Source organism: Macrotis lagotis, chromosome 1 (assembly GCF_037893015.1).
Source record: "Macrotis lagotis isolate mMagLag1 chromosome 1, bilby.v1.9.chrom.fasta, whole genome shotgun sequence".
Lineage (NCBI taxonomy): Eukaryota > Metazoa > Chordata > Mammalia > Peramelemorphia > Peramelidae > Macrotis > Macrotis lagotis.
The window spans coordinates 109,603,390-109,616,725 of NC_133658.1; the positions used below are offsets into that span (position 1 = coordinate 109,603,390).

Here is a 13,336-nt window from a genome sequence, read left to right on the forward strand (position 1 = left end):
GATAAATTGGAGTGGAAAGAAATTTGAGGCAAGGAAACTAATCATAAAGCTTTTATGATAATCCGGGTAAGAGATCCAGGCCTGCTTACTAGGAGGGTGGCTATGTGAGTGGAGAAAAGGAGACATATAAAGGTGTTGAAAAGGTAGAAATGACAAGATTTGGCAACAGATTGGATATAGGTGGTGAGTGGGAGTGAGGACTCAAGAAGGACAGTGAAGTTACAAGTGTGCCTATCCAGGAGGATGGTAATACCTGAGACAGGAAAGAGTAATTTGGAGGAAGGGAGGGTTTTGAGGCGAAGAGAATGAATTCTGTTCCAGACATGTTGAATTTGAGATGTCTATGAGATATCCTTGGCAGTTGATTATCCCTATTTAGAAAAGGGGGATAGCTAGCTAGCTAGCTAGCTAGCTACATACATACATACATACATGCATGCATGCATCATACATAATACAAGTGGAAAATATTTGCATAGATAGTAGTCAATAGTGTTGAATGCTACAAAGATGACAAGAGGATGAGGACTGAGGAATGATCGTTGGATTTGGCAATTAATAGATTATAGATAGCTTCAGACTGATCAATTTAAATTGAGTGATAAGATTGGAAACCAGACTTTAAGAGTCAGAAAAGTGAATAAATGAAGAGAAACAAGACAACTCGGAGCCTGGAATTTGGCCAAGAAAGGGAGGAGAGATAAGTGAGTGGTTTTAAAAAAAAACAACAATATTTTCTTTCTTGCCCCAATTACATGTGAAGATAATTTTTAACATTCACTTTTAAAATTTTGAGTTCCAAATTCTTTCCCCCCTCCCTGATATGGTAAGCAATTTGATATAGCTTATACATGGGCAATCAATCAAAAGATTATTTCCATATTATCAAAAGTAAAAATTAAAATAAAAAACCATGAAAAACACAAAGAAACAGATACTATGCTTTGATTCTTCATTCAGATATTCATCAGTTCTTTCTCTGGAGGTGGATAGCATCTTTCAACACAAGTCCTTTGGGACTGTCTTGGATCTCTGTGTTGATGAGAACAACTAAGTCATTCACAGTTGTTCATTGTATAATATTGCTGTTTTGTGGTTTTTCAGTCTTTTCAGTCATGTCCAAGTCTTTGGAGTTTTCTTGGCAAAGATAATAGAATAGTTTGCCATTTCCTTCTCCAGCTCATTTTACAGATGGAGCAAATGGAGATTAAGTGACTTGCCCAGGATCATACAGTGACTCTAAATTTGGACCTCTATCTACTGTGCCATCCAGCTATCTTAGTTTCCACATGAGACTTTTCCTGGTCCCCCCAGATACTACTGTCTCCTCCACAAAGTTATATTGCATTTACCTTGCATATATTTTATATTTACTTATATATAATATAAGTAAATTTATTCAATAAATATATTCAAGCTAGCTGGGTGATACAATGGCTTAAAACCTGAGCCTGGAATCACAAAGATCTGAGTTGGAATCGAACCTCACACTTTTCTTTGCTGTGTAATCTTGGGCAAGTCACTTAACCTCTGTTTGTAGTTTGTTCGACTACAAAATGGGAGCATTTCCACTTTCTAGAGTTGCTGTGAGGATCAAATGAGATAATATTTATAAAATTGTTAGTCAGTTCTTGCATTGGAGGCACTTTAGATGCTTATTGCTGTTTTTGTCTTTGTATTACTAGTGCCTAGTATGATGTCTGGTGATTGGTAGACTTGATAAAGCTTATTGATAAAGTTTGTTGATTATGTGGTTCTTTTCTTTCTCCTCCTCCTCTTCCTTCTTCTTTTTAGAAATGTTATAGTCAGTTGTTTATTTTGTGAATTGAGAAACTGAGGTGCATTCTCTTATATTCTCTTTGCATTATTGTAATTGAATTTCTAGTTTCTTCCTGCTAAAAGTTCCTCCTTAATACTAGCTGGTATTTTGAAAAGGATTTATTTTGATAGGAAAATTGCCAACAAAACCTAAGTACATTCATTTGAAGTTCTTCTGGGGGCATAGTGATTTATGTAAAAATAGAAATTTTCTTTTAAAAAATGCATACTCCTTAGTGACAGACACAGAAACAGCAAGTGACTCTGTGACCTCTAAGAGCTTTGCTATCATAACAAATGTAACGATTGGTAGTGTTTTGCAGACAGGTTTAATTAACTCTAAGTGAGACACTTTTCCAAGTTGTCAGCATTTTTTCAAAAATACATGAGAAGACTTAAAAGGTAAACAATATTTTTAAAATCAGTATGCAAATATAGTCAACAACCATAATTATAGAACTCACATAGAGGAGTGATCAGCCTTTCAAATGAACCAAATACAACCAAAATAGTCACATCTGTTTTTCATGGCAATCCACCAGTAAATTTGACTAAATGTTCCTATCGTTGAATTGTACTGTCTGTATTCTCTTAGGCTCAACATTGTTATTTAGATTAATCAGATAAATTATTTTAGATCCAATTTCAATATCTTTTCTCTTGAGATTATAGACAGAGAGAAGTGACAAATAAATTGGATAATTTACAGAATATAAAAATGATCAATATTTTCTTTGACTTTGATGAGTTTTTGCACTGACTGGATCAATTATATGCATTCCATAGACTTTTTTTCCTCCTCTCTTTCAGCCTTGCCTTACACCCGGATAAAACCTTGGTTGCAACTGGACAAGTTGGAAAGGATCCTTATATTTGCATTTGGGATTCTTATAATGTACAGACCGTTTCTATTCTTAAAGATGTACATACACATGGAATCGCTTGTCTGACTTTTGATTCAGATGGTCAGGTATGGATGCTTTGTGGTTTCTGTTATCTTAGTATCTTCTCTATAGTCTCCAAAGTCTTCTAACCTGCATTAATTTTGAAATCATAACTTAAAGAAAATAGTTTATAGTAGTATTGGTTTTGCAAAAGGACTGTGAGCAGTTCTTTGGTAGAGTCCAGAGGCAGAAGTCATAAAGGTGGCCATCTTTTAGTTTGGAGGTAAATTTAAATCAGAATGGAAACAAAAACATGTTTCTCTATATTGAATAGACTTCTGAGTCTTAAAAACAATTTAGATTTTCAGATATAGTTCTGGACTTGGAGCCATCAAGGACTTGGATTTGAATCTAGCCTCTGGCACGCTTCAGCTGTGTCTTCATGAACAAATCATTAATATTACTTTCCTTAACAAAAAAATGAATAATAACAATAGTAATAATAATCATTAAAATTTTATTTATAATATATTACATATCACATTAACACAATATATACTATGTCATGACTAACACTATAAATATCATTATATATTTATATTGTGTAATGATTGTATTATATATTATATTATAAATATAGTTCTTCTTATAATATTTAAAAGACATAATACCTGTAATACAGTACCTTTGTTACCCAATGGTAGTGAGGATCAGATAGGATAATGCATATAAATCACTTTGTAAACCCCAAAGCAGCATAGATATTATGGAGGTTCTGTGACTGGTGTTTTTTGGAAAAAAAGCTACCCAAGATTGAAAACATGACTGCAGAGGGACAAGCAGAGTTCATTATGGGAGTGCGTTGATGGTTCTTCCAGTCAACATGCTTTATGTTTCCTAACAGTGAGGATTAGAGAACAGTAATCTCTAGATGAGACTCTGTGGCTGAAAGAAACTGGATTTTAAGGAGATTTGTAAAAGCTCCTTCTCTGAAAGTAGATACATACAGAAATAGGTTTCTTTTTAATCTATTCGAGACAGTTGTGATTCTTCTGAAAAGTGGAGAAATGGTCAAAATTGCAGAAATAATATATATTGGAATAAGAAGAGACTAGAACAATCATTTAGTCCATGGGTCATATGTAGCCTTCAAAGTCCACTCATTTTATACTCAATGATAATATGGGTTACATTGTCATCATGAATAAATATTAAATTCAACATGTGGCCCTTGAAAGTTTTTGCTGGGCAATGCAACCTAGAAGAACAAAAGGTTGGACATCCATTATTTAGTCTAGCCTTCTTATAGACATGAGGAAGCTAAATCAGTTAAGTACCTTGAAGGTAACATGGCTAGTTTTAGTTGAAAACTAATGAATGGCTAGGAAGCAAGCCATCTAACTTTCTGATAATCCCATGAGTGTATGAATACAAATGTTCATATAATACATATATGCATACATAAACATACATACATGCACATGCATTTTTATGTGTGTGATCCAACAAATTGACCATGACTCTTGCTGTGTTCTGGTCAAGCTCATTACTGATTTTTTTGGGGGAAAGAGTAGTTGTTATTCTAAATGATAGGATCTTTAATATTTTAAATGGATTTTTTTGGGGGTCCAGATCTGTGATTAGTAAAGGAATTTCTACCAATACAGATCAGAGACTTCTGAAATTTATAATATTCTATGATTTCCTAGGCCTAGTATCCTGTGAAATTAAGTGATTCTCCCAGGATTATTCTGTAAGTACGTATCAGAGGTAGGACTTGAACACAAGTCTTCATATCTCTGAGATTGACCCTTTCTTTGTCTACCAAATAAAGTTGCTTTTCAAAGACAAGACTTAGGAAGATTATAAAAGGTTAATTAGCTATAAGAAGGGAAGAGTAAGTAAATAAGTATTTATATAGAGCCTTCTATATGGACAGGCACTATGTTAAGTGATTTATAAATTTTATCTCATTTGCTCCTCAACAACCCTGAGAGACAGGTGATGATCCTCATTTTGCAACTGAGTAAACTGAGGCAATCAGGAGTAAAGTGACTTGCCCAGGGTCACATAGCTAGAAAGTGCCTGAAACTATATTAGACTCAGCTCTTCCTGACTCCTAGCCCAGAGTTCTATTTACTGGGCCACCAGCTGGAGCTGCTCCTGATATCCTCATCTGTCAGATGAGGAAACTGCCATAGAGGTTAAGTTATTTGCCCAGTATCACAAAAATTAGGATGTGTTCAAGTCAGGACTTGAACTCATGTCTTTCTGACTCTAGCCCTAGTATTTCATCCATTGTCCCACATGGCTTCTTAGAGTTGGTCTATCCAAGGAGCTGTTGACTTCTGAAACAACTTAAAGAAAACTGTAGTGGCTACATGGATGAGGACATTTTGAAGAGAGTTAAACATGCATACCAACATACACACAAATAATGCAGAATAGGGGATGGTAAGTGCCTAAGAGGTACAAATAAATTTCTTTGAGAGTTCAGAGAAGAGAGAGATCACTTCCAACTAGCAAGATGAAGGAAAGCTTCCATGAGGGGACAACATTTCAGTTGGCCTGGAAAAATGAGGAGGATTTCCATAGACAGAAATTTATACATGTGTATGTGTGTATGTCTACATGTGTATGCATATGTACCTGAATGTGTATGCCGAGGCATTGTAGGAATAAAGAATACATGAACAAAGGCAGAAAAGGAGAGGGAATATTTTAAAAACAGTAAGATGTTAAATTTGACTAGAGAACAGGAATGTAAAAATGAATAGTATGAGATTACTTAAGATTCCAATTTGCTTTACAGGAGCTGTCTTGTTTGGGAAATTTCTTTCAACAATTTTGTTGATCTTTCCAAATAACATTGTTCTGAATTTCTTATTCCTATCCTAACATTTATCTATCAGTAGATGTAAAATAGGCAGATAGATAATTCAGTAGATAGAGTGCTGGGCCTAGGCTCAGGGGAGACTCATCTGACCTGAGTTCAAATCTTGGCTTAGATACTTAGTAGCTGTATGACCTTGGGTCAGTCACTCAATCATGTTTGACTCATTTCCTCATCTATAAAATGAGCTGGAAAAGGAAATGGCAAATCACTGAAATATCTTTACCAAGAAAACCCAAAAAGGGGTCACAAAGAGTTGAACACAACTGAAAAATGACTGAAGACAAAAATAATGCAGTTATATTGGAAAAGATTTTAGATTTGCATTCATGGCACATTTGAATTTGAATCTTGCCTCTGATTCAAAATTAGAAACTAAGTCAAAAGCAAACCTTTGACTTAGCAGTGATCATGCCCAAATTTTATGCAAGTTTCCTCATCTGTAAGACAGTGATATTAGTACTTGAGGTTGTCTTGACTACCAAATGAGATAATGTATGTAAAACTCATTAAAAATCTTAAAGTACTAGGTAAATAGAAGCTATTATTCACAGAGTGTATTTTATATAGCTTTGTAAATTGGGTTAGTGTGAGTTCATTTTCATATATAGTTTATGTGCTTATATTTTATATATAAATATTTATTATTTTGACTTTTCATCTACTTTAGCCTTTTTTACACTTACAGGCAGACTTAATAGATATTCATATTTACTTTAATGTTGTTGCAAGGATGTTTTTCTAAGCATTTCTTTATCAATACCTATTCTGTAGTATCTAAAAAACCCCATTAAATGAGATGAGAGACTTTTATTTTCTTACCTTTATTTTATATTAGAATCCCTTTATTATAGAATGCCTTTGTTTTATGTTAGAATCCCAAAACCTTTTTGTTAGGGAAATCAAATAATCCGTGATACTTACTTGCCAATAGATGAAAATGTCTTTCTAGTTGATTCCCATGATTCATTTCCTGACTCATTGTTGCCTATTGCTTCAGCAAATACACTTATTCCCTGGTCAGAGTCCAATGGGATCTAATGATATTTAGAAATAGGCAAATAGCAAATGGTGTGTCACTTCACAACTGAAGAAAGGTCATAAAAATGCCTTTAAAGTAGTTAGAGGAATGTTCAATGAAATTACTAAATGGATTTATTTTTTTTAAATTCAAGTAATAGAATAAACTGACTCCAACATACTCCAGCACAGGCTGAATGGCTACTTCTAGAATCTAGAGTGAGTTTATGCATTGGCTAGGGCTGTACTTGCTAACTTCTTATGTTCTGTGAAAACTGGTTTCACTTATTTGAAATAATTTTGTGGATTTTTTTTTAGATTTTGACAAGGCAAATGGTGTTAAGTGGCTTGCCCAAGGCCACACAGCTAGGTAATTATTAAGTGTCTGAGACCGGATTTGAACCCAGGTGCTCCTGACCCCAGGGCAGGTGCCTTATCCACTTCACCACCTAGCTGCCCCATGGATTTTCTTTTTAAAAGAATAATACCTGAGATGTCCCTTCACCTATGAGTAGCCAGAAAAAGCTACCAGAGATTTGAATCATGCAAACCTGGAGCATTTTTGGTTTTGTTTTTTGGTTTTTTTTTTTTTTTAACTAACCAGACTAAGAATCTGAGATTAAAACAAAAGACTTTAGTCAAACAGCATAGTAAATGTATTAACAAAAGAATCCCCCAGTGCATGTACAGGATACCTTCTCCCACAGAGTTACCATACTACCCTTGAGGAAGAGGATGAGGATATAGAACCTGTATCTCCTATACATTTTGAGGACTGAGCTAAAAAACAAACAAACCCCAGAAACCTCACAGGTGCTGTGTGCCACTGAATTGGGAATCTCTTTTGAACAGGCAGTAATGCTCCTGTGGATGAGGTTGGCAAGGTCTACAGTCTTGCCTTTATTATGAGTATGACTTGGAAAAGCATAGATTAAAAGACGTTGTAGATGGCAAGCTTGCAATTAGCTCAGCACTGTGGATACAAATAGAAAAGTAAGACAGTCCCCTTTGCTTAGAGCTCACATTCTAATTGGGAGAGAGCTTTTAGAAGAGTTCTGTTGGGAGACAGATGGCTAGAAATTAGGCTCAGTGGAAGAGTAGAGAACAAGACCCCGAGAGTCCTGAGGGTAGATAGGATGAAGTTTTAGGCAAAAATAATATATCTATATAGGCAATTGTAGGCAAAATAATATATATAGGCAAATAATACATATAGGCAAAAATAATACTTTTATTCTTTCATTAATCTGTCATTTTGTTGGTAATGGCATACCTTTCACCAGCGGCAAAAGAAATAAATGAAAGACATCATCCACTTCATTCTTATTTATAAAGAAACATTTTAATTTTTTATCAGATTTTATCAGTATTATCAAGTTCCCACAGTGAGGCACCTGCTCTACCAAAACATATCCATGCATCATCTTTAATTTTTAGTCTTAAAGAGTTCCCTGGGTTGGGCTACTGAACAGCTAAGTGACTTCCTAATGATCAGTTAGGTCTCTTCCTGATTCTAAGACTAACCTTTCCACTATGCTTGAGGCAATGGGATAGCTTTGGAGTAAAAGTAAATTATCCCACTTTCATATGCATCACATGTGAGAAAATGGCATCATCTAGTCATTCCCTCTAGTGGTAGAAATGGAAATTTGGAGCCCTCAAGAAAAAATTTCAGAATGAGCCCTAAATGATTCTTTTAACACCCTATCTAAACATGGACAGTACTGTATATTATTTATATGCTAAATATCTCCAATAAGACCAATGAGGGTCCCAAACAAACAAGACCTCAGAGTCCTGAGGGGAGACTGCCAATAGAATCTCAGTAGTTAGGATGGAGTTGTAGGGTTAACATATATAGGCAAAAATGTTACTTTGATTTTGTCATTAAACTATCATTTTGTTGGTAATGGCATTCCCTTCATCAATGGAAAAGGAAGTAAATTGTTTTGGATTATGCTTCCATGTTTATAGTCTACTTTTACATGTATTACTTCAGTCACTCCTCAAAATGATTCTAGGAGGACTGGGAGGGAAGTAATGATCACTTATATTTTACAGCTATGGATACTGAGACTAAGAGACATTAATTTGTCCAAAATAAAATACCAGTTAGCAGAGGTAGATCCTGGGTTAGACTCCACCATTTTGATGATTTTCATTGGAAGAAAAATTCTGGTCCTAAATAAGTATTTCAACCAGAGATTTGAAAACGAAATTAGTTTTATTAAGTGTAATTAATTCTTCAGTTTATTAAAAGTATATGAATTATTAACAATTTAGAATAATGGATACATCATATATATATTCTCTCCTCTTTTAAAAGATTTAAGACATGATGTTTTTCTTCTTCAATTTCAATAGTTTTATTAAATTTCTTGACTTAAGAAACCTGGATTGTTTAATCCAATACTGAATTAAACATTGCCCTCAATTTGCCTTCCTTTATGATTTCAACTGATGTCAGCCAAAGCTGTTTGGGAAAAAATCTAAAACTAAGATTAATACCAGTTTGTGATAACTTTGATTTGTTTAATCACTTTACAACCCTTGCCAATTATCATTGAATTTTCAGCATAGATTAGTACTAGACATACAATAGCATTTGTCTTCATTTTGCCTAAATTGGAAAAATTGCCTTGCATAAATGATATTCTGAAAAGAAAAAAAAATCTTTGTCATAATCATCAATTGACAAGATTGTTGTTCTTTTTTTAGCGTTTAGCCTCTGTGGGACTGGATGCCAAAAACACAGTCTGCATTTGGGACTGGAAGAAAGGAAAACTACTGGCAACAGCAACTGGCCATTCTGATAGGGTAATTATACTGTACTGAATCATGCATAATGAAAACATACAAAATTTCTTTCTGTGTACATGTGCATGTAAGATGTCCTTAGGATTTTTGAAATGCCTTTTGTTTTTAACAATTTAAATTCTTTTGAAGTTATTGTTTTATTCATTTTTTCTTATTTTTTTTGTGAGACAATGGGGGGTAAGTGACTTGTCCAAGGTCACACAGTGTCACATGGCTGAGGCTGAAATTGACCTCAGATCCTCCTGACATCAGGGCCAGTGCTCTATCCATTGAACCTCCTAATTGCCTCTTAATTCATTGTTTAATAAAAGTATACTAGATGTATAAAGATGTTTCCTCTAGTCAATCAATTAACAAACATTAGTTAAGCATCTCCCTACTTGCCATGCCCTGTCACATAGGATAGAAATATAAATATGAGTCAGTTTATATTCTTAAGGAGCTTATTTTTTCTAGAATACAGCATGTTCACAGATAAATAAATGCATAATATAAATATGTAAACATATGTATGCATGTTTATATACATGTACACTTTAGAGACATATCTAATATACAGTGATTAAAAGGAACTGGGGAGAGGCAGTTAGGTAGCACAGTTGGTAAAGAACCAGCTCTGAGGTCAAGAAGATGCAATTTCAAATCTGGCCTCAGACACTTAATAATTACCTAGCTGTGGCCTTGGGCAAACCCCAATGCCTTGCAAAAAAAAAAAAAAAAAGGAACTAGGGAGTACTTAAAAGCTGAGGCAATGAGAAAGGTCACTTAAAGTAGATGAAGCTTGGAATTAAGATTTCCATGAATGGGAACTGACCAAGGAGACCTTTTAAGTCATGATGCACAATTCATGTATGCAAAGACTCAGAGGTAGGAAATGAATTGTGTATAAGGAAGGGATGGAGAGAAATAAGCATTTTTATGTATTGTGCTAAGGCCTTTACAAATATTATCTTATTTAATCACCAAACCCTCTAAGGTAGGTACTATTATTAGCCTGATTATGCAGAAGTTTCATGATAACAGCTAATAAGAATCTGAGGACAGAATTGAATTCCCATCTTCTGGAAAAACAGGAGACAGATTTAAAAGGTATAGTAAATACCAAAGAGATTAGTTTGTATTTTCACCTAAAGGGAATTTAACCAAAAATTTTAAAATTGAGGAATAAGATGGTAATATCTGAAAGCTGTGTGGAGAATGTATTAGAGAGGGAGATACTTAAATTCAGGGAAACAAAGTAGGAGGTGATTGTCACAGTCTAGTCAAGAAGTGATGAGGACACATTTTTGTGTCAATGGTAGTGACCCTGGAGTCAGGAAGATTTGAGTTCAAATTCAGTTAGTCACTTAATAATTACTTTGCTGTGTGACCTTAGGCAAATCACTTAAGCCCCTATTGCCTTGAAAATCCCCACCACCCCCAAAAAAAAGAAAAAAAAGAAAAAGGAAAAAGAAAGTTACATGATAATTTTATTATATTTTAAACAAATAGCAAATTGTAAATAATATATTTACAGTCTGATGTAAACTCAATTTTTTAATTCTACTGTGTTATGAAAATACTTTCTTAAGTTCACAGTAAACTAAATAAAATTTGAAAAAAGTGATGAGGGCTTAGACTTGTATAACTGAGAGGACAATGAAAGATATTGAGAACATGGAATTGACAAGACTTGGCAACTAATTGAATATGGAGGTTGAAGAGGAGTAAAGAATTTTAAGTTGCAAATCTTGGTTCTTTTTTAATATTTTTATTTGTTTTTCTAGCTACATGCAAAAGTAATTTTCAGTAATCATTTTTTGTAAGGTTTTTGAGCTGGCAGACATGTTCTTAAGAATGGTGGTACCTTTAACACAAATACACAAGGAAGGGGGAACCATGGATTTAGAAAGATAGACAATTCTGTGGGGAATACAATGAGTTTAAGGTAGCTATAGGACATACAAAGTGGAGGTATCAAACAGGCAATTGGAGATTCAAGTCTGGAACTCAGGAGATTTTTAGGCTGGATATTATAGAGTGGGGAATCAACTGCATGGAGATGGAAATTGAATATATTACAATTAATTAAATCACTGAGAGCTTAGAAAAAGAGGTCTAGGAGATCTATAACATCTTTACATAGGGCAGAATATGGAAAATGAACTTATAAAAACAAGAGAGTTTTTGTTTGATGGGTTAGAAGAGAACTTGATGACAGCAGTATCTAAAAACCAAGAGAGGAAAGGATACACATGGCTTCATTTGTGTCAAACTTTGAAGATATATTGAAAAAATGATGAAAAATAAGAGGAGGTTATTGTATTTAACAGAAAAGAGATGATTGATAACCTTGTAGAGAGTAATTTCCGTAGAGTAGTGGATATGGAAGCCAAATTACATTGGACTGAGCAAATGTTTGACAGATGACAAAGTAGAATTAATGGGAATAGATAATTTACCACCATCCCCACCTAGGAGTTTGTCTGTGAAAGGAAAAAGAAAAATGATTAGTTGAGGAGATAATAAGTTAAGTGAAGCTTTTTAAAGGATGCAGATCTGAACAGGTTTAGAGGTAGCAGAAAAACGGATAAGTGGATAAGGAAAATTAGTAGGAAAAAATTGTATTTCAAATGGATAAGCTCCTGGATGAGACAAGACAGTGCAATCTTTCACTGACAGATGAGTTAGAATTGGCAAGAACTACTTCCGTATAAGATTAATTTGGTATGACGTGCTCTTAATGAATCACATCTACTCTTGGTAATCAGTGCTTCTAAGGATTTTTTGGGGGGCCAGGCAATAGAGTTAAGTGACTTGTCCAAGGTCACACAGCTAGGTAATTATTAAGTGTCTGAGGTTGCATTTGAACTCAGGTCCTCTCAACTCCAGGGCCGGTGTTCTATCCACTGTATCACCTAGCTGCCCCTCTAGGACTTCTTTTTATGGAGCTAGCTTTAAGTTATAAGTTAAATATAATGACCTAAATATCTTTTTTTGGTTGTTTTTTACAAGGCAAATGGGGTTAAGTGGCTTGCCCAAGGCCACACAGCTAGGTAATTATTAGTGTCTGAGGCTGGATTTGAACTCAGGAACTCCTGACTCCAGGGCCAGTGCTCTATCCACTGTAGTACCTTGCCACCCCCCAAACATCTTTTTCTTGTCTATGTACAGCTCCTATTTAATTCAGTAAGATACAATTTAATAATAATTGCATAGAATCAGGCAAGAGGGAGTAGGATAACTACTTTCAGTCTATAAGAATTAATATTTCTCAGGGCAGAGCCAAGATGGCAGAGGGAAGGCAGCATTTCCCAGAAACTCCTTCCCCTCAAACTCCAAAAGCCAACAAATTATGACTCTAGCCAAAATTTAGAGGGGCAGAAGCCACAGAAAGACTGAGTGATAATTTTGCCAGGCCAAGATAACTTAGAAGTTCCATGGGAAGGTGTATTTCACCAGGACTAGGGGTTGGAAAAAAGCCGCAGCTGCAGCAAAGCCCAGCCCAGCCCAGGGATCATTGGCAACAGCTTGAAGGGGCCATGAGAGAACTCTGCTACACCAAAATGAGTATGGAGTGAGGAGCACTAACCACAGAACCTGCAGCGAGAATTGGAGGAAACCCAGCCTGCATCTCCAGAGCATAGCCCACAGACAGTAAGGGGGTCAGGGGAGACTGCAGAAAACTCTCTGCTCTCCCTGGGGCAGGACTCTTCTGTTTGCCCACATTCAGATCCAGGTTGAAGTTTGGCTTTCCATACTAAGATAACAGGGATCCTCCTCACAGCTCCAGGGCAGAGGGGAGCTCCTGTGGTCATCTACATATCAAAGCACAGGCGAGAGAGAGCATATGCCCTGGGAGGAATAAAGGTCCCAGTGGGGTGTACCAAAAAAACCCCAAAGCAGGTGTTCCAATAATACTCAA

At 35.3% G+C, this 13,336-nt stretch overlaps 1 protein-coding gene across 1 annotated transcript in view; it reads left to right on the forward strand.

Annotated features, from left to right (window-relative positions):
- EML6 (EMAP like 6) overlaps positions 1-13,336 on the forward strand; it is a 286,159-nt gene that overhangs the window by 133,516 nt on the left and 139,307 nt on the right. The window contains exons 2-3 of the mRNA XM_074206262.1: positions 2,629-2,788; positions 9,334-9,432. Coding sequence (XP_074062363.1) covers positions 2,629-2,788; positions 9,334-9,432 — 259 coding nt within the window. The remainder of the gene's footprint in view (positions 1-2,628; positions 2,789-9,333; positions 9,433-13,336) is intronic.